Source organism: Hemitrygon akajei, chromosome 5, assembly GCF_048418815.1.
Source record: "Hemitrygon akajei chromosome 5, sHemAka1.3, whole genome shotgun sequence".
Taxonomy (NCBI): Eukaryota; Metazoa; Chordata; class Chondrichthyes; order Myliobatiformes; family Dasyatidae; genus Hemitrygon; species Hemitrygon akajei.
Window position 1 is genome coordinate 61777297 of NC_133128.1, and position 26616 is coordinate 61803912.

At 40.0% G+C, this 26616-nt stretch overlaps 1 protein-coding gene across 5 annotated transcripts in view; it reads right to left on the reverse strand.

The window, feature by feature from the left end:
- Nucleotides 1-398: 398 nt before the first annotated feature.
- pcyt1ba (phosphate cytidylyltransferase 1B, choline a) overlaps nucleotides 399-26616 on the reverse strand; it is a 96728-nt gene continuing 70510 nt past the window's right edge. For 4 of the 5 annotated variants that reach the window (XM_073045625.1, XM_073045624.1, XM_073045623.1 and 1 more), the window contains exons 5-8: nucleotides 18373-18451; nucleotides 16344-16486; nucleotides 12133-12321; nucleotides 399-6914 (exon numbers count right to left, since the gene is read on the reverse strand). In XM_073045625.1, the coding sequence (XP_072901726.1) occupies nucleotides 6714-6914; nucleotides 12133-12321; nucleotides 16344-16486; nucleotides 18373-18451 (612 nt within the window). In that variant the 3' untranslated portion in view covers nucleotides 399-6713. The remainder of the gene's footprint in view (nucleotides 6915-12132; nucleotides 12322-16343; nucleotides 16487-18372; nucleotides 18452-26616) is intronic. The other variant, XM_073045626.1, reaches the window with a different exon arrangement.

Below are 26616 nucleotides of genomic sequence, written 5' to 3' on the forward strand. Positions count from 1 at the left end.
CATTTTAGATGCTCCATTAAGCTATTTGGAAAACTTGCACAGATAATGTTCACTCACATCCATACAAATCACACAGGAGAATGGGATTATGAATTGATACAAGATTGTTTTTGTTTCAATTCTGGGAAAAAATATTACTGCTCTGCCATTTTGGGCAACTGGAATCCTTCCATATTTGAGCAATTTCCACGCAAACTAAATCAATTATTCATCGTCGATGAAAGAAGCCAGGGATGCTATTTTAAGGCAAACACGAGGAAATCTGCAGATAATGAAAATTCAAGCAACATGCACAAAATGCTGGTGGAACGCAACAGGCCATGCAGCATCTATAGGGAGAAGCGCTGTTGACGTCTCGGTCCGAAACGTCGACAGCGCTTCTCCCTATAGATGCTGCCTGGCCTGCTGCGTTCCACCAGCATTTTGTGAGGGATGCTACTTAGTAGGTTTAGGTCTTCATCTGGGTAGCTACTAGAATCAGAATCAGTCTCAAACCTGTATTTGCGTGTGTCTATTTTTAATATATTATAGCTATCACACTCTTAATTGACAGCATTTTATACTATTGTTGACGGCAGCCATCCACACTTCCTGTAGAAAAAAGTTCATTCTTTTTACACCTTAAGTTCAATACATAAGTGTTTCATTTTGTACATTTCTATAATTTTGGAGTAAGATCAATGTGAGAGAGAAGATTATAATATTCCCTAATCCTCTAATGAAATTAGAGTTATCTAATAATATAAAAAGAAAGGTGCATGGGATATTTTGATTTAAACATTTTAAACTATTTTATTGTTTGCAGAGACTTTTGTAATAGATGCTAGGGGTGAGTGAAGTGCTATTGAAGGCTTTGTAATTTTGACTTTGATATTTTTGATCAATTATTAACCATCAAACCGTCATTAAAGTTTTATATAATGCAAACTCTCAGTACTACTCCACAAGCTCCAAAACCTGGGCTTTGTGACCTCCCTCTGCAACTGGATCCTTGACTTCTTCGTCAGGAGACCACAGTCAGTGTGGATCAGAAATAACATCTCGCTGACAATCAACACTGGCACACCTCAAAAAATGTGTGGTTAGCACACTGCTCCACTCTCTACACCCATAACTGTGTGGCTAGGCACAGCTCAAAGGACATCTATAAATTTGCTGATAACATAACTATTACTGGCAGAATATCAGATGGTGACAAGGATACGTACAGGAGTGAGATAGATCAGATGGTTGAATGGTGTTGCAGCAAAAACAACTTTGCACTCAATGTCAGTAATACCAAGGAATTGATTGTGGATTTCAGGAGGGGGAAGCTGAGGGAACACTCACCAGTCCTCACTGATGGATCAGCAGTGGAAAGGGTGAGCAGTTTCAAGTTTCTGGATGTCAACATCTCTGAAGATCTACCCTGGGCCAACATATTGATGCAATTACAAAGAAGGCACAGCAGGAACTACATTTCATTAGGAGTTTCAGGAGAATTGGTATGTTATCAAAAATTTACCAAGTTTCTACAGCTGTACAGTGGAGAGCATTCTAACTGGTTTCATCACCATCTGGTAAGGAGGGGCCATTGCACAGGATCAGAAAAAGCTGCAGCAAGTTGTAGACTCAGCCAGCTCCATCATAGGAACTAACTACCCTAGTAGCGAGAACATCATCAAGAGATGGTGGCTCAGACAGCCATCATCTATCATAAAAGACACCCCTTCCCATCACCCAGGACGATTCCTCTTCTCATTCCTACCGTCAAGGAAGAGCTACATTTTAGGGACAGCTTCTTTCCTTTAGCAACCAGGTTTCTGAATGGATAATGATCTCATGTACACAACCTCACTATTTCATTATTTTCTCTCTATTTGCATTACTTATTTAAATATATATAAAATTGAAAATCTATAAATTACAATATTATGAATTGCACTGCTGCCGCAAAACAATGAATATGCCAGGAATATTGAACCGGATTCTGATCAGAATTCATTCTGCTTGAGTATTAAAGAAAATATTAATGTAGAAAATTTACAATCTGACTTTAAAGCCATTAAAGACTTTGATGATACAGATCCACAGATGACAGTCACTGTCTTTCTGTGGGAAATCCGCTGAAGATCTCCAGAGCTTTTCAACCTATAAACCCCCTTCATTGCTGGCCAATCAATGCTAAGTTGGATCAAAAATTTCCATCTGTTATATCTGATGCGGGAATATATATGATCTGGTCATGGGATGTCTGCATTATAATTATGGAAATCAGAGGACAATGGCACTGACAAACCTGTGCTTCTATTAGTATTCCTCATTTTAATGCCTGTTGCTCTTATATTCAGCTTTCTCCTCCATGCAGAAGATTGGGGAGGTGTTCAGCATCAGTAATCCGAGATCAGTACAGCAGTCTACTTGGGAGAATGTCCATGGAAAGAGACTAGCCATCATTTTAAAAAATATATATTGTACCTTGGTGTAAAAATAGTGCATCCCATCATTAGTTGAAATAAAATCCAATGGCCTATAAGTTTAATAAAAGCTCACCATTCCCAACCATGCTTGCTAAACGAAGCTGTAGAAGGTGGGGAAAGTTGGGTAAGAACACCAACATACTGAACCACCACAAAAATATTAAGCTATTTTGAAACTGAATATATATATATATTAACATATATATGTTGAGTCTTATCCTTCCTATCAATTTTCTCTGAATTTCAACATTCACAGTGATAATAAAGATTGCATATGCTTCAAATTTGGTTTCTCAAACACTTGTAGTATATTTCATTCAACAATAAAGTAACCACATTAATTGAGGTACTGAGCAAATGTCTAAGTTTAAATTTGTGGTGAATTACATCTCATCACTTGTTTGTTGCCCTCTAACTATAATTGACTGAAGACTATACCCAATTTTTCTATATTAAACATCGTAGAAAAAGGTCAAAAATGGAGGGGATATGACCATTATTCCCTAACTAGAGTTAGGTCCTGCTTGTCGAGTGAAGGATAGCTCTCATGTTATTCAGTTTTATAAACTGAGGCTGAGTTTTCCTTTAATGTGCTTTTGGGATAGTGGACATTCCTGCCTTTATTTTCGTAACATCCAAAATTTGCCTCGATACATTATAAAACCCACTTTACTGTTTGAAGCTGTCATTCTTAAGTCACAACTTCTGATCTCCGATTGATGGCTCAAAATTTGCTCGTATTGGGCAACCTCATTGTATCCCATAGAGCAGAAAATGGAACCTCAATGATCTTGATAAATGAGAGAGCTAATATTCTATCTTACTTAACCATAAAGTATGTGGCCGTGGCAAGTGAAGACAAGAAGAGAGCAGTGGGACGAAGATTGGTGCATAAATAGAACTTAACCGTCTGATGGAGACCAAAAGACATGGCAGCTGATTGGTGAGCAGCAACAAGTACACATTTCCACTTTTCCATGCTTCTTTCATTTATTGAAGTAAAAGTAAAGGCGGAGATTTTTAAAATTACAGTTGGTAGGGTTTTGAGAGGAATGGGGTCCCTAGTATTATCAGTGCTTTAAAATGAGTAACTAAGGGCTCAGTTCAATTCTGGTCAGGACTTTGTGCAATGGAGTGCTCCCGTTCAATATGTGGGAAATTTCGGAAACTTCAAGGGTCCCTGGTAACCTGTGCGCCAGAAGTTGCCCAGCTTCTGCCCCTAAATGATTGCAATGCCCATCTGGAGCCGAGGATTGACTCATTATGGAGTGCACATAGTGCTGAGAACATTGTAGAGTTTACTTAGTGAAAAGGTGACACTGCAAACAATGAGTACACAGATGACATCTGCACAAGCAAAACAGGCTGCACCTGAACCAAAACAGGACTAACTTAACTACAGGGACATTCTTCAAATGAAAATTCAGAGTAAAGTGCCCTTGTAAGGGTGAAAAGTAAGGAAGTCTAGGATACCCTAAATGTTATGGGATATTGAAGGTTTGGTAATGAAATTATAGAAGCATATTGACAGGTATGGAGATTTGAAAATAAGTAAAGCCCTTCAGGAATACCAAAAGTGTAGGAGCTACACAAAAAACAGGAAAGTAAAGGACTACAAAATATCACTAGCAGACAAGTATAAAGGGAATTCCAAAACGTTTTATAAGTATTATAGGGGCAAGAGAAATGTTTGTTAAGGATCAAAAGTGCAACCAAAAGACGGAGCCAGAAGATGTGGATGAGGTCTTAAGTTTATCAGTATTTACCAAAGAGAAAGACGTAGTTACAGATTTCAGGGAGGAGGACAGGGATGTTTTACAGCATTAAAAAGATGCTTTATTGAGCATAATCTATTTAAGATCTGTCTCATTTGCTATGGGAGGCAAGGAAGGAGCCTTCTAGGGCTTTGGCAAAGACTTTAAAATCTTCAGTGGCCATAGGTAAAGTTGCAGATTGCTGGACACACCAAGTGCCCAGCCTTTACTCAAGAAGCATGACAGAACCTTTATTCAAGAAGCACATCAGAAATAAGCCAAGTAATTCCCTCATGAAAAACTGGTCTAAGAAGTTGGATCCCACAGAATCCAAGGCAAGTTAACAAAATACATCCACAGTAGGCTTGGTAGTAGGACAAGGAGGATGGTTGCTTTTGTGATTGAAAATCTGTGGCATGTGGTGCTGACGGTTATTTTCAGTAGGTGGAATTTAACCCTGATGTCAAAGAGATGATGGATGTTGGAAGGCCAATAAAATATAGGACATATACCCTGAAAAGAAGGGCTCAAGGGATTATTCAGGAGGGAGGGACCTTTGTGTGACAAGTTCATGGATCCCTAAATTTGACAGCACAAGTAGGTAAGGCAAAGAATAAAAGAGCAATGAGGTCATAGCACAACCTTATAAAACATTCCTGCCACAAAATGGGAAGGTTGTAAATGAACCAGAGAGGTTGCAGATGAGTTACAAGGATGATGCCTGAGCTGGAACTTTTCAGTTCCAAGGAAAGACTGGATAGGTTGGATTTGTTTTTCTTGAAGCAGAAGCAGCTGACTGGGAACCAAAACTATAAGAGGCATAGATTACGTAGAAAGTTGAACACTGTTCCTTACAGCAGATGAATCTTTAGCTGGAGGACACAAATTTAGGGTAAAAGATTTAAAAGGAAGATTTATGTTCACCTGGGGGCTGGTTGAAATCTGGATTGCAGTGTCTGAGTGGGTACTGCAGGTAGGCACCCTCCCAACACTGAAGATGCAAATGGATGAGCACTGGCATTGCCAAGTCATAGAAGGCCATGGACCAAATGGAATTGGTGTAGGTGGGAATACAGTGGTCAGCATGGACTGAATATGGGGCTGAAAGACTGGGCTGTGTGATCCTAACCAATGAAATTTTAACGCAGAAAGCAACAGCAAAAGAACAGGATGAATCAGAAGTAAATTCAAAATAGAAGGAAAAAATAGAAAGGAAAGAGAGATTTAACTAAAATAGGAAAGGGAAGATGAAAAAAAGTGCAATATAAAAAATCTACGAGCAAACTTCTACATACAGATATGAAACTGTTTTCAGTTGTTCTATTTTTGGTTTGAAAAGGGTGGAGGGAGAGATTTGTTGGAACATCAATATTACCAGATCATCAATAGATACCAGCCCTACCTTTGGGCAATATCTAATTATCTTTAGCAGCGCTAATTGTTTAAGTATTTCTGGAGCTTGTTTAGAATGTCATAGGAAGCTCATAGAGTGAATACAGAGATTCTGCAGACGCTGTAAATCTTGAGCAACACACACAAATTGCTGGAGGAATTCAGCAAGTCAGGCAGCATCTGCGGAAGGGAATAAACATTCGACATTTTGAGCTGAGACCCTTCATTAGGACTGGAAAGGAAAGGAATAGAAACCAGAATAGCTTGTTTTCCTGAATTTTAACAGCACAGTAATGATAATTTTTAACTCATGGGACATCTTCAGCACGGATTGCAAAGAGCTTTAAAGGCCAATAACTGCATGTACATTTGAAGCCATATGTTAATTCACAGCACTGTTTCCACAGTCAGCTTTAAAAGTAGGTTTTGCCTGCTTTACTTCACTTTGCCTTATAAAACGAAAATGTGAAACATATATAGTTGAAGTAAATTCTATATCTGAGACATCCATAAGAATCTACCAACCTGCTCAATAATTCAGAAGATTGCAAATATTACAAGGTGTGTTATTTTGACTTTACCTATTTTTAAAGTCATTTTATATTAAATTTGAAGGAGTGTTACTAATTATTTATATAAGAAGCTATGCTAGGGAAGTTGTAATTCTGAGTTAGGTTATTAAATAAGAAGTTTTAAAATCTGCCTTCAATGCTTTGTCTAATATGTGGGGTCATCCCTTTTTAGCAAATTTTCATAGTACCAGTCTGAAGTCTTTTATCTACTAATTCCCATAACTGTTGCCCTCTAAGATTGCTTTGATTTTGCATTGATGGGTGTCTCGTATGATATTCTCTAGCAAATTGGGAGCCATTTATACTGCTGCATCAATATTAAATATAGAGCTAATTCCTGCAGTGGGGAGGATGGTACGATCTTGTCACTACTGTTTGTGATGTATGCACGATCAACTTGTTGTAATCATAGTAATGATCAAATTCTATTAAATGCCTGAGAATAATGGAGAGCAAAAGAGAAAGGTCAAGGTTTGCCTGAGATAGTATCAGTGCTGATCCTGTTCATCTGCTCATGTACTGCTTTTCCTTATCATTCAGTTTTCATCCTCCTCTCCATCACTGTTGCTACTGACAGAGGCAGAAGCAGCTTTCGGTGAAGATGGGGGTGAAGTTTTACTAAACGGCCACTGGAACGTGGGAGACTGTGACCGTTCTCTTGTTGGGCTGCTTGAGGGACTTTGTCTTGGAGACAATGCTTGAAGCATCCGACCACCTCGCTCCTGGAAAACCTGTTTCTGTAAGACATGAAGGTTAAAGAAATGTAATAAACTACTTCAGATGAAAAAAAACAATTAATAAGAATTACTATAAAGTCCACTCTAATAAGTAAACATACACTGCAATAAAAAGTTTAAGCCAAATGTTCATCTACCAAAGGCATGTTGATTTGTGCAGCCACAAGCAGAATTAAGTCTTTTAGCTAATAGCTTGATATTAAAGACATGTACAAAAATAAGCACCACGCTCTTGGTATTAATGCCAACAGTCAGTTTGATTTACTCGACCAAGTACAAAGTTGAGGCCAACAAGATTTTCAATCCTTGAAGAAATTTACGGACATGATTGAGTTTTTTTTTTGAAGAGGTTGATGAAGGTGAATGATGAAGGTTGAGCTGTGGATGTTGTCTATGGATTTTAGAAAAGTGGGTGCTTGATGATGTTGCTCATGGAAGACTCATCTAGAAGACTGAGCTGCATAGGATTCACAGTGGATTAACTATTTGTACTCAGAATTGGCTTGCCCATAGAAGATGGAGTATAGTGGTCGATGTTATTCTGGGTGATTTGTGACTGGTGATGTTCCGCAGGGTTCCATACCTGGACTTCTGCTGTTTGTAACATCAATAAATAACCTGTACAAAAAATGTGGTTGGGTGGGTTAGTGAGTTTACATATGATACAAAGGCTAGTGGTGTTTTGGAAAATATAGAAGACTGCAAAGAATACAGGAGAATGTAGATGAGTTGTAGATATAGGTGGAAAAATAGCAAATGGAGTTTAAACTGGCCAAACGTGAAGTGTTGCACCTTGAGAGAGTACACTGTTAAGAGTAAGACCCTTAGCAGCATTGATGAGCAGAGGGATCTTGGGGTCCAAGTTCATAGCGCCATGAAAGGGGCTACACAGGTTGATAAAATGGGTAAGAAGGCATAAGACATATTTGCCTTTATTAGTTGAGGAAATTAATTCAAGAGCACCCGCAGGCTGCCCCAGCACACCCTCAGGTGGGTGTGTTGGTTAACACAAATGATGCACTTCACTGTTTCAATGTACATGTGATAAATAAACCTGAATCTTGAGCTTGGAACATAAAAGACTGAAATATTGCTTTAAGTTTTGGTTGCCCCATTACAGGAAGGATATCAGGGGTTTGGAGAGGGTACAGAAGAAGTTTACAAAGATGTTACCTGGATTAGAGGGCATGTGCTATAAGGAGAAGTTGGACAAACTTGTTTGTTTTCTGGAGAGGCAGAGGGGAGATCTGTTATAAGTTTATAAGATTATGAAAGGCATAGACAGAATAGAGAGCCAATATCTTTTCCCCATGGTTGAGAGAGCATGCATTAAGGTGATGGGATAAGTTTAAAGGAGACATGCGGGTTAAGTTTTTTACAGAGTGCTGTGTGTCTGGACATAGCACATAACGGGTGTGTTCCTGGAATGCACTGCCTGGGGTGGTGGTGGAGGCAAACATAATAGAACCCTTTAAGAGACTCTTAGATAGACACCAGAATGTGAAGACAACAGGAGGACATCGTATAGGTAGAAGGTATTAGTTTAGTTGGCTCTTTCATTATTAATTTAATTAGCTTGGCACGATATTGCAGACTGAAGAATCTGTTTCTGTGCTGTACTGTCCAATGTTCTAAATGAGATTGCACACAGTGTTCCGGATGAATTAGCTTTCCTTTTTTGTTTGGTAATTTTTCGAGTCAATATTTCACTGTTTGCTGATGGAAAATCACATTTGACCGATGCAACACACCTTGCAAAGTGATCATCAAGGTGATTTTTTAAAAAAGTTTATTCAAGATGCACCATTTTTCTCCCACCTTGTATTAGTTTCTTTTCACACCTCACTCAGTCTGTAAAGTATTAACCAAACTCCACGAGAACCAGGCTATTGTCATTCAGATCTCAGTTTAAGTAGCAGATTAATGTAGTAAAGATCAACAATATCCTCACCCACCATGATTATACCCTTATTTAGGGGGTACGATTGCAGAATAATCAAAAATGAACAATTTCCCTCTCTCCCTATTAGTGATCAGTTAATTCAAGAACTAAACCTGGAACATTTCTAGTTTCTGTGACTTTGTCACTCAGTGCAAACTTAATGAGTACTTGGAGGAAGCCTATGACACCATGTATCATTCCAATTCCCAAACGCACATGAAATCTGTGCACAAGATAATGACTTTGTACTCTTTGTTGAAACTAACGAGCAATGCTTCAAAAATGAGACAAATTAATAACATAAATATTTGTTTAAAAGTCTTCATCCACCTTTTAGAAAAGGAATGCAATTTTGTATTTTTATGAATGATATTTACTTAATATTTTTGCTCCCCTTTTGTCTAAAATTACTCTACTTTTAATTGCTCTTGAGTAGGAATTGATGGAGTTAAAGTCTGCTTCTGCAAGACAAGCAATACTCATTGCTTATTTCTGGCACAGAACATGAAACCTCCAGTTGATAGCAATCCTGTGACCTGAAAGTGCTATAACTAGATTTCTTTTACTTCAAACAACATGTGTCTATGCCTTTTTTTGCAAATGTTAAATAAAGTCTTTGCTCTCTATTATCGAGAACCACATTTTAACATTGAACCTGTGCTCTAAAATCCTCCAACAGAATAAAGGAACGAAATTCCACGAATACAGAGGGTAAAATCGATTCCCCCAAATCCCAGTGAAACCAATTAACTTGCAGATAACTCAGTCCTACTATTTTAGCAGTCTAGTACTTAGAGTGCATTACTAAATAAAAATGTTAATAATGATATTTGGTCATAAAATAAATCTACCATAGGAGACAAGCAACACACACACAAAATGCTGGTGGAACGCAGCAGGCCAGGCAGCATCTATAGGAAGTACAGTCGATGTTTCGGGCTGAGACCCTTCGTCAGGACTAACTGAAAGAAAAGATAGTAAGAGATTTGAAAGTGGGAGGGGGAGGGGGAAATCCGAAATGATAGGAGAAGACCAGAGGGGGTGGGGTGAAGCCAAGAGCTGGGAAGATGACTGGTAAAAGGGATACAGAGCTGGAGAAGGAAGAGGATCATGGGATGGAAGGCCTAGGGAGAAAGAAAGAGGGAGGGGAGCACCAGAGGGAGATGGAGAGCAGGCAGAGTGATGGGCAGAGAGAGAGAGAAAGAAAAGGACGGGGGGAAATAAATAAATCAGGGATGGGGTAAGAAGGGGACGAGGGGCATAAACGGAAGTTAGAGAAATCAGTGTTCATGCCATCAGGTTGGAGGCTACCCAGACGGTATATAAGGTGTCGTTCCTCCAGTCTGAATGTAGCTTCATCTTGACAGTAGATAGACATATCAGAATGGGAATGCGACGTGGAATTAAAATGTGTGGTCACTGGGAGATCCTGCTTTCTCTGGTGGACAGAGCGTAGGTGTTCAGCGAAATGGTCTCCCAGTCTGCGTTGGGTCTCACCAATATATAAAAGGCCATACCGGGAGCACTGGACACAGAATACCACACCAGCTGACTCACAGGTGAAGTGTCACCTCACCTGGAAGGACTGTCTGGGGCCCTGAACAGTGGTGATGGAGGAAGTGTAAGGGCAGATGTAGCACTTGTTCTGCTTACAAGGATAGGTGCCAGGAGGGAGATCGGTGGGAAGGGACGGGGGGGGAACGAATGGACAAGGGAGTCGCGTAGGGAGCGATCCCTGTGGGAAGCAGAAGGGGGGGGAAGGGAAAGATGTGCTTGGTAGTGGGATCCCGTTGGAGGTGGTGGAAGTTACGGAGAATTATACGTTGGGCCTGGAGGCTGGTGGGGTGGTAGGTGAGGACAAGGGGAACCCTATCCCAAGTTGGGTGGCGGGCGGATGGGGTGACAGCAGATGTGCGTAAAATGGGAGAGATGTGTTTGAGAGCAGAATTGAATGTGGAGGAAGAGAAGCCCCTTTGTTTAAAAGAGGAAGACATCTTTGTCCTGGAATGAAAAGCCTCATCCTGAGAGCAGATGCGGTGGAGATGGAGGAACTGCGAAAAGGGGATAGCATTTTTGCAAGAGACAGAGTGGGAAGAGGAATAGTCCAGGTAGCTGTGAGAGTCTGTAGTGTTATGCCTGCAGCCCCCTCCTTTGTGAGAATGGCAAGATCACTATTGGGTTGGGTCAGGGGACCCAAGAAATGAGAGAGAGACGTGCAGAATGCCTCGTTCCCCGGCGATTCAAAGCCACGGGACATGGCCATTGTCTCTTGGAGACACATTTGTGGATTGAGATGCTATGCTACGTGAACGCCCTCAGGCAAAAGTGGGCGGGGTGAGAAAGAGATTGCATCACCCCAACCTGATTGACATCTACAACCCTGCAAGTCAGGATAAAAGAGGGGCTGTAGGAACAGCCCCTCAGACGCACCAGAAGAAACGCTAGCGATCCCATAATAGCGGGAAGCCATTTGAAGGAGGCCACATGCGTTCAGTTCCGTTGCTTGGGACTGGTGGCTGGTACCACGGAAAACGGCTTTTAGCTAGCAACGGGGAAATCAACTCCCCCGACTCAACGGATTGGCATCATAAAAGACCTGGGCAAGTTTAAAACCGTCTCTCTCTTAAACCCAAAGAGTTGCAGCTTGAATGACAGTGACTTTTATATTTCCATCGGACAATACATTATCCCCTAGACAACGATAGAGCTATTTCTTATTGATTATTATTATACCCGCGCTTTTAGAGTTAGTATTGACGAAGTATATTATCTGTAAGTTTGCATTGATATTATTTTGTGTCTTTTTATCAATAAATACTGTTAAAAACATAGTACCATCAGACTTCAACGGACCTCTCTATCTTTGCTGGTAAGTGACCCAGTTACGAGGTACATAACAGTAGGCTTATAGTAGATATCAGTAGATAAGCCGTCTCCAGAGGTAGAGACAGAAAGATCAAGAACGGGGAGGGAGGTGTTGGAAATGGACCAGGTAAATTTGAGGGCAGGGTGAAAGTTGGAGGCAAAGTTAATGAAGTGAACGAGCTCAGCATGCGTGCAGGAGGCAGCACCAATGCAGTCGTCTTTGTAGTGAAGGAAAAGAAGGGAACAGATACCCGTATAGGCCATATGGTATATACCATAGGAGAGCTTGTTTGGCAGTTTTTGAGTCAGAAATTGTAAAGATATTAGCTAGGCAGAGGTAATTGCATTTAATAACATATTTGTAATATTGAATTTGTGTATATTTTTGGAAGATATTCTTTAAAAACATACCCAAGCTCCATCTGGTCCAAACAGCTCTAAAAAGTTTCCAATAAATTCTCGTGATTTCTCTTCCCATTTTTGTATAAGGTCATGGCTTTTTTCCTCTACTTTGTAAACAAATTCTTTTGATTTTTCTTCTACATTTTTCACTTTTTCTTTCATTTTGTCAACCTGGTTTTGGAAACGATACTTCTTTTCCTGATAAGGGGGGGAGAAAGCAAAATGTTCAGGTCAGTGACTGAAATGGAGATGAAATGGTGTAAACTTTGTTTTTTTTTAAGTAAAGAAAATCTTCCACCATTCTTGCATCAACACCTCACCAAACCTCTCCTGGTCCTTAAGCAGTACCATAGCAGAACAGTGGGCAGATCTTTCTGGGCCCAGCCAGTGATAATTCCCTGCTGACGGTATCCTGCCAATTCCCTCTAATAAATGCTTAGGTTTTAAACAAGAAATGATTCAGAACTAGGCACGTTTTATGTTGTCAGCAGTGAGGCAATACCACACACTGCCAATCCAATTGAAAGCTGTCTTCAAAGGCCTATGGGTCTTTGTGCATAATTTAACCTTTCCTCGTCATGTTGGCTCAAGGTATCAGTTCAGTGGAACCTGACGTACTGTATAATAACACTATTGCATAGCCTGAGCAGTAAATCACATTGTGCTCAAACAGCAAACCAGGGTATCACAAATAGTAAGCATTTTTAGACATAGTTAATTATATTATAGTAGATAAATTACCATTTCTAACAAAAAAATTGTTGACTTATATCCATGTAATTTTGAAATGTCCCTGACTATTACTTTTCTTGGGTGAGAGAAGTTAGCAGGCACTAACTAACACTCAATCAACAAGGCAGAGCATTTCAAAGCCTTTTCTACATTCACAATAGTTGGGAAATGCTTGAAGTTCTCTTTAACTCCATGATTCTACGATTTTTGCAGAGAAGCCTGCAATGATGCCTCCTGTGGTGGAACAGAGAATTACAGTAGCAACCTTGGATTTCACTGCACGTACATGTTCCAGCAGTTGCTGTCAGTAAGATGGTGAGTGTTGATGGTCTCAGCATGATCACATTTCCTGAACTACGATTGAAGGACCAAGCCCAATGTGGTAACATACTACTCTTACACATCAGCACCAAACTAAAAATCCGGCAAAAGTTGACTAACAGTTGACTAAAAACTGAAAATATTCCAAGTATAAAAAAAGTCTAAAAGGTGGACGTAACAAGCGAAAAAAGGTGCATATTAGGGAACTAGCTTTACATTGAATATTAAATTTATATTTGTTCCTATACCCAGTTCATTAAGTTTGCAGATGACTTGGTCAGAAGGCACAATGAGATATATGTACATAGGTGCAAAGGGTTCAAAAAGACATTTACCTAGCATGTGAATGGGTACATGGTTGGATAATTTCACTTGAATTGAGGCATTAATTTTGGAATGTTTCTCTTTTAAGGTTTTAGGCAGAAGGGTTTAGCTTTTTGAATCCACTGACAGACTTTTTAACAGTATATCAATTTGGCAATACACTTCACTGCAAATTGGGCCAACCAACCAGAGTTCTTAAGAGGCCAGGAATATTCCAAGATAATCAGTTAATGTTGCTAAATGAACATCCCTCCCCTTGCAAATAGTGCCAGTTCTGAAAGAAAATACAATAATAGTTGGATAGGCCTCAAAGTTTCTTTGAGGAAACATGATAAGATTATGACAGTCATCAAACAAATTTTATGACCTTTACAGTGTAAGTTATGAGTTTGAACATAATAGTAAGAGAAAGGAGTTAATTATTTGCTTTGTTTCAGGAGTTACAGTCCTTTAATCTGATCATCTGACACAGATAACTTCCAGCCGAATTGAGAAATGCTGATTTTTAACCTTCTGACACTTTCACTGTTCAAGGAATGACCTACACCAATGGATTCCAACACATGAGGGCCAAACGTTGGCGGAAATGGTTTCAACCATATTCCACTTAGTGTCAAGTGGATTGTTCCTATCCACTTCCTCCTGAAGTCCCCACAATGACGGGCCGCTGCTTAGGCAATTTAGTTAATTTGTAATGGTATAATGAACAACCAGGAGCACTAGATATGTGCTACAGCTGTTCTGTACAACTACACAATGGAAAACTGCCAATTGTGTTCGGACAGCAAAACACTCTGCGCTCTCAGGATCTTGTGTATTTCATGTGATCACCCATTATTCCTCCAAATGGAAGAACACAGGTTTAACTTTTCAGTTGTTCATAAGATAATGCTTCCTGTTGTTACTCAAGTGTTAAGCCCCCTACACCATCACCATCAATATGCTAGGAATTAGAACATAAGAAATAGGAGCAGGAGTAGGCCCTCGAGCCTGCTCCGCCATTCAATAAGATCATGGCTGATCTGGCCATAGACTCATCTCCACCTACCTGCCTTTTCCCCATAAAGCTTAATTTGCCTACTATACAAAAAGATTACCCATATCTGCACAAAACAAATAAATACATTACTCACTGTGGATTTAAACAAAATATATAATGTGGGCACCCTAGGTGAGGCCATCATTTACTACCCATCCCTAGATGAACTTGAAAGATGGTGGTCAGTAATCTTGAACAGCTGAAAGAGCAGGCCCAAGGCTGAGTTCCTGCATCAAGGGCCTCACCTCCTGACTGTCAAAGTCTTTCCATGGTCTACAAAACAAAGATCAAGAGCATGATGGAATGCTCTCCACCTGCCTGGAAGAATGCATAAGACCATAATATATATATCTAGGAGCAGAAATAGGCCATTCAGCCCATTGTATCTTCTCCGCAATTCAATCATGCGCTGATCCAATTCTTCCAGTCGTCACTACTCCCCTGCCTTCTCCCCACGCCCTTTGATGCCTTGGCTAATCAAGAACCTAACTATTTCTGCCTTAAATACACCCAATGACTTGGCCTCCACAGCCTCTCGTGGCAACAAATTTCATAGATTTACCACCATCTGACTAAAGTAATTTCTCCGCATTTCTGTTCCAAATGGATGTCCTTCAATCCTGAAGTCGTGCCCTCTTGTCCTAGACTCCCCTACCATGGGAAATAACTTTGCCACATCTAATCTGTTCAGGCTGTTTAATATTCTCCTGAACTCCAGGGAATACAGCCCAAGAGCTGCCAGACATTCCTCATATAGTAATCCTAACAATGCAGTCCTAACAATATTCCAGAAAGTCTACTACATGGACAAAACAGCTTACTTGATTGGCACTTCATTCAAAAACCTAAACATTTGCCTCTCCACTTATGGTAGACAGTGGTTGAAGTATGCACCATCTACTAAAGGTATGCAGTTATGTTTTCAAAAGCACTTTCCAAACCTATGAGCAGATGTATGGGAACAAAGTCTTAAGTTTTGTTACAGATACAATAATATTCTTACTTGGGAATACTTGATTGCTGCTGGGGTGGAATAAGCTAATTTCCTCTTGAAAAAGAATCACATGACTTTAATAACTCATCAACCTGATGCCAGATTTTCTTGAGGAAAATTAGGAATGGGAAGGTGCACGCTGGCACAGCTAGTGACGCTTACATTATAAATGAGTAAACAACTTCCAACTGCTATTGTGCTTGTCTTCCTGCCCTCTCCATACCCCCACCCGAAACACCATAAGCTGTTGCTGAATTTTGCTAGGTAAAGCCATGATTTGTAGCCCGTAATTGGAATGGTGCTTGGAACAAAACAATTACAGATACCGAAGGGGATAAATTGGCTGAACATCCTGGTCAGTCTAGAAATTGCATTGACAGCTGCACAAGTAATGCAGTGACTCAGCAATGACAGACTCAAGTGGAAGATGTAACAGCAACACCAGCAAAGGAAGCAGGGAGAAATCAAAATTAAATGACAGCAAACTGGAAGAAAATTTTTGATTGGAACTCACACCACATTACCAAAATTAAACAGCGTTGTTCATTGACAGTAAAGTTATTTTACTTTCCTTAGTGTGATAACATGAAGTCATGGAGCCATTCATCAGAATGTGTGAGCAGGCAGAACAGCTTTTTATTATTGCTAACAGGGAGTCTGTTGCCCAGCAATACTGAATCTTTGCTGCAGAGCAATTTGCATTGTAAGCAATCCCTTCGAGTCCGAGCTAGACAAAGCCAGCATTTAGTTAGAACTTTGTACAATAGCATTCTCATGGTATGAAAGGTCACAAGATAATAGGAGACTCACATTTATGAAACTAACGTTAAGCTCTTTGGCTGTGTAACCTCTCTGGAGGTTACGTCGGGCATAAACATCATAATCTCGTACAATTCTGGTGATTAGGTCAGAGGTAGAAATACCTTCTGTTCTTTGTGTGGGAACAAACATACCTAAAAAAAAAGAAAGGATAATTTGCAATGTCAATAAAAGGCATTAAAACACATTATTTACCAGTTTTACACTACATTGGAGGGTACCAAGATTTAATTTCAAAACAGTTACTACTCTGAAAGCACTTAATTGCAATAACACTTTCTGAAATTCTGAGACTGTAAAAGATTTTACGTAGATGGAGATTTATTTATCTTTTTAAAATCAAATGATTCCTATCCTCATACTGTGTGGTAAATAAAATGCACAGATGCTATGTATGAGCTCTATATCTTGCAATGTTTGGACGTATCTCACCGGGTTTGTGCTATTGAATATGTTTTTATAAGTATATAACTGTCTGTGGTACCTCCAGCAGGTTTGTTTACCCAAGGATTCCATGCGAGAGCCTTGGCATCTAATACAATGTTAAAGTGCCCTCTGCTGGTTGAATAGAGCTGCATCAACAGACAATGCCACCAACCAAAGGTTTTATTCTCCCGACCAGTCAGTTATTTGCAAAATGTACACAGGAACATTTTGGAGGAGAAAAGGGAGGGGTGGAAATAGAAATGATCTGGTAAAAACAAATCCAATGTCCTAAAGATGGAATAAAATGTAAAGTGCAATGTGCTTACAAAGCTCAATCTTTCAATTCAGATTTCTGGCCCCTCCATACTGGCAAGACTGCCGTAATAAAACACGTGTCATTTTCTCTATGAATATGAATATCTTCATGCTCCTTGATCACCTTTGTTTTCAGTAAAATCAGGCAAACAACTTTCTGCAACATTCCCCCTCCATGGTTCACACCCAGCTTTTTATTTGCTCTAATATATAATTTTTGCTTCCCCCAACACCCCTCGTGCGTACTCAATTTTATTGACAGTTCCTGTAGTTATGGGGTCAGTTTCCATGTCTACATATATAGCACTAGACCAACCACTTTTCTCCGGTTTGAACTCTTCACCTAGGCCACAGCATCTGGTTAAATAAAATGACCTCCCCGAGTGGAGCTTCTGACCCCTTATTTTCCCCCCATCGGAGTCATCCCGTTAGAGCATTCTCTTCCCTGCCTCTATTCACTATATTTACACTCAGGCCCTTTTCTGTTCTAGAACCAGTCACTCAAACCTTTATTTTTCCCTTTCATGTTTTAGAACAAATCCTCAAAACATTATTTTTTTCTGTTCTAGACTCACTTCTCAAACCCCTCTCTGTTCTACCGCTCATTGAGTCTTTTCTGCTCCAGAACTCCATCCGATCATATCTGTTCCAGAACAATTCTCCAAACTTTTTTGTTCTGGAACCATTCCTCTAGCTTTTTTCTGTTCTAGAATTATTTCGCAAGTCTCTTTCTGTTCTAGAACAGTTGGTTTCCTGACTTCCAAATAACATGACTTACATGAGTCCTACAGAACTTCATAAATAAAATTCTGGTGCCTGAATCTTACTAAGCTGCTTTATCATCATTTCTGTCTTTGTTGAGTTGCATCTGTTTCCAATTCACCAATGCCTTGTACATTCCATCCTTAGGTTAAAACTTTCCTTGACTTCACCAGTATTGATAATCCCCAACGTCTGCAAAAATTACAACTCTTTATACATTTGACTTGAGTCTTTTCTACATGAGGGCCATGTTTTCATTGGAATTCTCTAACCCCCTCCACCTCAATCTCCTAAACTTGGTTTCCATCTTCATTCCCTTCCTACCCTAATTCCCATGTCTGTAAAATATTTTATACCATCTATCTGTGTTGAAGATGCATATAAATACAAGCTGGCATTGTACCATGTATGATGAACAAATGCAGCAAGGCAAATACACAAATAAGTATTCCCAATGTATATTTAAGTATATTTGATTTCAGCCATTATTATATAGTAAGTTTTGTCATCAACCTACCAGCTTCCTTAATGTGTTTATAGACATCATCCGATCCAGCAGAGGAATATGGAATATCATCATGTGCCACAAAATCAATCTAAAAGAGAGTTAAGTTACGAGTTGGAATATTAATAATTTCAGATCAGTTACACAAATTCTTAAGATTCCTATGTACCCTGAGCCATAGGACTGGTTTTTGTGTTTTTCCTGCCTGACAAAGCAGGTGACTATTTTCCCTGTTCAGCTGAAGTGGCCTGTACTAAGGACATCGTCAAGAGCCATAGCATGGAAATGGGCCCTTTGGCATATTGTATCTCTGCCAAACATCATGCCTATCTCTTCTAATCTCACTTGCTTGCATTAATTCCATTTCCCTCTTGCTTGTTCAATTCTCTGTTCTTTTCCTCTTAAATGTTGTTACTATTTTTGTTTCCACCACCACCTCTCAAAGCTGATTCCAGATGCCAACTACCTTTCATGTGGAAGCATTTACCTCTTAGATCCCCTCTAAACCTCTTCTCTCTGACCTTATTCCTATGCCCTCTATTTTTGGACAGTCCTAGCATGGAAAATTAGATTCTGGCTACCCTTTCTCTCTACCTCTCATAATCTTATATACCATTACCACGTCACCTCTTAGTCTTGTACAGCGATGGAATACATCAGACCCTTCAGCTCAATTTCTACTGATTAATGAAAGGGACTTTAAACTAACATACTGCATGATCTCACAATAATCCTGTGCAAACCTTGGAATCTTTACATTGCAATGCGATTGAGTTTCCGTCATTGGGAGCTGGACTGAGGGGAAAGTGCTCAATATGCATTGATATGAGAAAATGCTGAATATTGCTGAGAAAATGCTGGCCACTGGCTGGGCTTTGAAAACAGTGAATTTTTTGATGAATGACTCTGTTGATTAATACCATATACTTCATTTCAGCGTGTGTGGGTGTACACAGAAAAGGAACATTTACAACATTAATAACAGAATTTCTGCCTCTTCTTTGATCCATTTGACAAACCCCCAAAGCTCTGCCCTCAAGCTACTTTCACAGACATAAATATTTTTTGTAGAGAACATTGATTTTACATTGATTCCATCATTTTCCCCTCCACCACTCTTTCCACTGATCAAGGATCAAGGATGGTCCTTAATTCCTTAAAAACAGAACATTCTAGGAACACTCAAACAGGTCAGGCAGCATTGTTGGAAAAACGAAGAGCTGACATTTCAGGTCTAGGATCCTTTATCAGAATCTGACACATTTAACATTTTCACAGATACTGTTTAACCTGCTTGATGTTTCCACTATCTGCAGATCTTATTTCAGATTTCCTTCACAGTTTTTGATTTCTCTCAGGAAAATCCATATTTGTAACATAGATAAAAGACAATGGTGTCAACTGAACAGGTTGCTAAGAGTACCCGACAATCATGTCCAGCATATAAAAATATGCATTATTGGATCCCATAGAAGGAAGAAAATGAGATGATGTGTTGATGATGACTAAATGAGGGAGTCTGTTTAGCACTAATGAGCAGGAAACATGCTGCCTTCTGGAAGGGAGGCAAATTATTTAGACTTCTGATAAAATGGATGAGAGTAATGAGTCTTCGGAGGAAAAATCAGTAATTGTGGGAAGGAAACACTGAGGACTTGAGATAAGCTAAAGCACTGAGCAGAAAGTATGGTAGAGAAGGTAGTGAATGATAACTGTTTGTAGGGAATAAGGTTGGGGAACGTTTACAATTAATAAAAAGACACTTCTTTTAAAATCTACCCTTTGCCTGTATCAAGTTATTCTGCTAGTATATGCACAAAGTAAATCTCAAAGCAAGAAGTCAACCTTCATTTATGGTGATGATGATCATTTCCAAATATAATGATCAGTTAAGACCATAAGACATAGGAGCAGAATTAGGCTATTTGGCCCATCAAGTCTGCTCCGCTATTCCATCATGGCTGATGTATTACTATCTCAACCCGAATCTCCTGCCTTCTCTCCATAACCTCTGATGCCGATTAATCAAAAACCTGTCAACCTCAGCCTTAAATACACCCTACGTATTGGCCTGCACACCCACCTGTGCCAATGAATTCCACCGATTCACCACCCTCCAGCAAAAGGATTTTTTCCTCATCTTTGTTCTAAACGGACATCCCTCTATTCTGAGGCTGTGCTCTCTGGTCCTAAACACCCCCAATATAGAAACCATCCTCTCCACATCCACTCCAGACCTTTCAATATACAATAGGTTGCAATGAGAACCTGCCCCCCAGTTCTTCTAAACACCAGCTAATACAGACACAGAGCTATCAAACGCTCCTCATACGTTAACCCTTTCATTCCCAGAATAATTCTCGCAAACCTTCTCTGGACCCTCTCCAATGCCAGCTCATCTTTTCTTAAATAAGGGGCTCAAAACTGCTCACAATAATCCAAGTGTAGTCTGACCAATGCCTTACAAAGCCTCAGCATAATATCCTTGCTTTTGTATTATAGTCCTCTCAAAATGAATGCTAACACTGCATATGCCTTCCTCACCACCGACTCAGTCTACAAATTAGGGAGTCCTCCATGAGGACACCCAAGTCTCTTTGCACCTCTGACTTTTGAAATTTCTCTCGATTTAGAAAATAGTCCACGCCTTTACTCATTCCACCAAAGTGATCACAATCATGCACTCCCTACACGATATTCCATCTGCCACTTTGCCCATTCTCCCAATCTGTCAAAATCCTTCTGCAGACACACTGCTTCCTCAATGCTGCCTGCCCCTCCACCTATCTTCATATTGTCTGCAAACTTGGCCAGAAAGCCATCAATTTCATCATGCAAATCACTGACGTATAACGTGAAAAGAAGTGGTCCCAATACCGACCTCTGTGGAACACCACTAGTCACCAGAAGCCAACCAGACCAGACTCCTTAATTCCCAGTCTTTTCCTCCTGCCAGTCAGCCAATCTTCTATCCATGCTCGCACCTTTCCAAAATACCATGGGCAGTCTCATATGTGGCACCTTGTCAAGGCCTTCTAAAAATCTGCATAAACAAATCCACTGATTCTCTTTTGTCTATCCTGCCTGTCATTTCCTCAATGAATTCCAACAAATTTGTCAGGAAATATAGGCTGACCATGACCTATGTTTGACCATGACCTAGGCTGATCATGTTCCTCCAAGTACCCTGAAACCTCATCCTTAATAATGGACTCCAAAATCTTCCCAACCACTGATGTCAGACTAACTAGCCTATAATTTCCTTTCTTCTGCCTCCCTCCCTTCTTAAAGAGTGGAGTACCGTTTGCTATTTCCCAGTCCTCAGGAACCATTCCAAAATTTAGTGATTCTTGAAAGGTCATTTTTAATGCCCCACAATCTCTTCAGCTACCTCTTTCAGAATCCTGGGTGTAGTCTCTCTGGTCCAGGTGACCTATCTACCTTCAGATTTTTCAACTTCCCAAACACCTTCTCCTTAGTAATAGCAACTACACTCACTTCTGCCACCTGACACTCAAATTTCTGGCATCTTGCTAGTGTCTTCCACAGCGAAGACTGACACAAAATACTTATTACTTTTGTCTGCAATCATTTTGTTCCCCATTACTATCTCTCCAGTGTCATTTTCCAGTGGTCCAACATCCACTCTTGCCTCTCCTTTACTCTTTATATACCTGTAAAAACTCTTTCGGTATCCTCTTTTAGATTATCGGCTAGCTTACCCTTATAATTCATCTTTTCGCTCTTAATAGCTTTTTTTAGTTGCCTTGAGTTGGTTTTTAAAAGCTTCCCAATCCTCTAACTTCCCACTAATTTTTGCTATGTTTATGCCCTCCCTTTTCCTTTTATGCTGTCTTTGACTTCCCTTTCAGCTCGGTTGCATCACTCTCCCTTTAGAATACTTCATCTTCTGTATGCTTCTATCCTGTGCCTTCCATCCAGATTGTCCCCAGAAACTCCAGCCATTGCTGTTGCACCATCATCTCTGCTAGTATCCCCTTCCAATCAACTTTGGCTAATCCCTCTGTGATTCCTTCTACTCCACCGAGATACTGATACATCCAATTTTAGCTTCTCCTTCTCAAACTGCAGCATGAGTTCGGTCATGTTATGGTCACTCTCTCCCAAGGGTTCCTTTACCTTTAAGCTTCCTAATCAAATCTGGGTCATTACATAACATCCAAACCAGAAATGTTATTCCCCTAATGGACTCAACCACAAGCTACTCTAAAAATCCATCTCATAGGCATCCTACAAATTCCCTCTCTTAACCAAACTGATTTTCCCCATCTACCTGAATATTGAAATCCCAATGACTCATGCAGCATTGCCCTTTATGCATGCCTTTCCTATCTTCAGTTAACTGTTTGGATGAACTGGATACTGGAAGAATTCCTCTATTGTGCAGAAGATTCTATTGCATGCCTTCTGACTAAATGATGAAGATGTTCCTCACATAGATGCAGTCAGACGTGTTGAGCCTTTCCAACATTTTCTGCTTTTATTTCGGATTTCTGTCATCTTCACTACTTTCCTCCCTTAGCATGAAGGATCAGTCTGAAAGTCAGTGCTAGATACAACCCATCAGATGGTCCTGAATCAAATACTTGCCCTTGGAAGAATGGAGAGATGAAAGGACTAGATGAGCAGTAATCAATACATGAAGGGACAAGAAATAATAGAGGAAGATGACAAAATGAATAGAGAGTGGAGGGGCAGTAATAGCTGAGACTGGGCCACAAGCCTAAACAGAGCTTTAATGGGATTCATTAAAAGCGAGTAGTTAATTAATTAAAAAGGGTCACAAAAGTAGTGTTTTCCCAAAATAATTAAGCAAAATGAGTTTTTAGAAGCCTAGTTTGAACTTCAAGTGTAAATGAAATAAGTAAGTGCCATTAGTAATAGGGTTGAGTGGCTGAGCTGGTAGGAATCTTCAGGATTAATTACAAAAAAACAACTCTGGATTTTCTTGTGCTGGGTCATTTATGGCACTTTCTTTTCAACAGAGACATCCAGAGATTTGAGTTGGATAAAATTTGCAATACGCTTGATGGGTACTATGAGTGAACAAATTAACATCTATTGGATTGCTCCCAACAATTAGACATTTATTTTGGGAAGCAACCCACAAATCAACATTAAAGATGAATTTTGACTGGGGGAAAAAAAAACAGAATTTGACATGAAATATTGGAGGATGTGCAGCAGCAAAATGACACCAGGCATGGAAAAAACTTGTATCTTGTGAAGGGCAGATGACATTTTGCATAGATAGGAAAGGTGTTTTTAAAACACTTCTTATGCCTTTAAATTGCCCTGGAGTGTGCTTTATATAGTGTAGTTGCTGAGGTGTTGTCCATCATCCATCTGCACAAAGAGGGGTGGTAGCAGTTAGCTTATCGCTTCACAGTGCCAGCTGTAAGATTAGGGTTCGATTCCCACCACTGCCTGTGGAGATATTGTATGTTCTCCCTGTGCCTGTGTGGGTTTGCTCTGGGTGCTCCAGTTTCCTCCCACAGACGTATGGATTAGTGAGTTTTGGGCATGCTATGTTGGCATCAGAAGTGGGGCGACACTTGTGGGCTGCCCAGCACAAACCTCGCTGATTTAATTTGACACAAACGACATATTTCACGGTGTGCTTCAATGTTTTCATGTACATGTGATAAATAAAGATAGCCTTTAAATCTTTAATGCTTTCAAAGTATCTTTGATGTTTTTGAGATGTTGGTCAAGGGTGAACTATGGGCCAGGATACCAGCAATAGCTCCTCTGCACTCTTCAAAACTTCTGCAATGAAATTCTTTGTCTCTACCTGAGAGGACAGTCAAGGCTTTGATTTAATGTTGCTGTAAAAGATCTCACCTCTGTCAGTATACCATGCTAAAAGTAAGCCTTGGGTTTTATGCTTAAGCTCTGGACTGGTTTAAACCTTCTGACTTAGAAGAACTTCCAAATATTACTATCTTAAGGCCATATTTCATTCTTAAAGTTGTTTATAACATTATTAAATTGATATAATCTACGTCTGTGTATGTGTGCTCACCTTGGACAGTTAGTTCTTTAAGGTATGGACATGGGGATACTCCGATATTCTAGAAGTCTTGGGGTGAATGGTGACCACAGAGTGAATGACATGTTAGGACTTTGAATCTAGTCTGCAGTATAAGAGTGTGAGAAAATGAGACTGAATGCCAGAAGAGGAAAAAGATGAATGATCAGCTTGTAAAAATTATGCAGTTGGAAAAGGAAACTGCAACATAAATGAATCTGAACCACAAGGTAAACTATGTGCAGAGGGTGAGTTTGTTCAGCAACAGGTGGAGATGATTGGATACCTCCCTGCCAATGAACTTTGGTGTATCCGCACTCCTGTGGATGAGTCCAACTGTTTTAATGGGCAAAATTGAGTTATAACTATTCTTAACAAATACTACAAATGGGGTCTAACTAGTTTTATAGAGCTGCAACATTATCTTGCAGCTCTTAACTCAGTCCCCCAACTAATGAAAACAAACACAACATACATCTACTTAACTAGCTTATCAACTTGTGTGCCACTGCAAAGAATCTTGCCATTAACCTTGCATTCTGCCTCCAAGTTCGACCTTCCAAAGTGAATCACTTCACACTTCACTGGATTAAACTCCATCTGCCACTTATCAGACCAGATTTACGTCCTATCAAAGGTCTATTGTAACCTATAACAACATTCTATACTATCCATAACATCATCAAACCTTGCATAATCTGCAAACTTTCTAACCCACTCTTCCATTTCCTCATTTAAGTAACTTACAAATATCACAAAGAGCAGGGGTCCCAGAACAGAGCTCTGCAAAGCACCACTAGTCACAGGCCTCCAAACAGAATAAACTCCATCTACTACCTTAAGTCAATTCCTCATCCACGGAGCCAAGCTTCCCTGGATCCCATGCCTCCTCTCTTTCTGAATGAGCCTACCATGGAGAACATTGTTGAATACATGACTAAAATCCATATACACCACATCTAGTGCTCTACCTTCATCAAGTTGTTTTGTCACTTCCTTGAAGAAGCCAATCAGGCTTGTGAAGCACTACCCGCCCCTCACAAAGCCATGCTGACTATCCCTAATCAGACTATGTTTCTCCAAATGCTTATAAATCCTGCCTCTAAGAATCTCCTCCAATAGCTTTCCTACTACTGATATAATTCCCAGGATTATCCCTATTATCTTTTTTTAAAAAAGGAATAACACTTGGCACCCTCCATTTATCTGGTATTGCTCTTATGGCTAGTGGGGACACAAAGATCATTGGCAAAAAGCACAGTAATATCTTCTCTCACTTCCTGTAGTACACTGGGTATATCTCATCTGGCCCTGGGGACTCGTCCATCCTAATGTTTTTCGAAAGTTCCAGTACATCTTCTTTCTTAACCTTGGCATGTTAGCCTGTTCTACACTGACTCGACATTTGTTAAGTTCTCCCTCACTGGTGAATACTGAAACAAAGGATTCCTACCTCCTCCGACTCCATGCACTTTTCTTCCACTGTCCCTGATCGATCCTATTCTTACTCTCTTTATCCTCCTCTGTTCTTCACGTACGTGTAGAATACCTTTGGGTTTTCCACAGTCCTACTCACTAATGCCTTCTCATGCCTCTTCTAGCTCTCTTAAGTCTATTCCTAAACTCTTTCCTAACTACTTTACAACTTTTAAGAGCACTGTCTCATACCTGCTTCCTAAACCTTAAGTTTGTGTCCTTTTTCCCCTTGACCAGATTTTCCACTTCTGTTGTCAACTATGGTTCCTTCTCCCTACCATCATTTCCCTGTCTAAAGGAGACAAACCTATGCAGAAGCCCTGCAACTGCTCCCTAAAACACTTCCACATTTCCATAGTTCATTTCCCTGAGAACATCTGTTCCCAGTTTACATTCCCAAGTTCCTGCCTAATAGCATCATAATTCACCCTCTCCTAACTAAGTACTGTAAATACTTTACAATGCTGTCTGTTCCTATTCCTCTCTTAGACTATGCCAAAGGTGGGGGGGGGGGGGGGGGTTGTGGTCACTGTCTTCAAATGCTCAACACCAAGAGATCTGTCAACTTACTAGGTTCATTGCCTAATACTAGATTCAGTATAGCCTCTTCTAGTTGGCCTGTCCAGATATCTTGTGAAGATCCTGAACACACCTAACAAAACCTCATCTAAACATTTTACAGGAAGGAGGTTCCATTCAACATTAGGGAAGATGAAGTCACCATGACA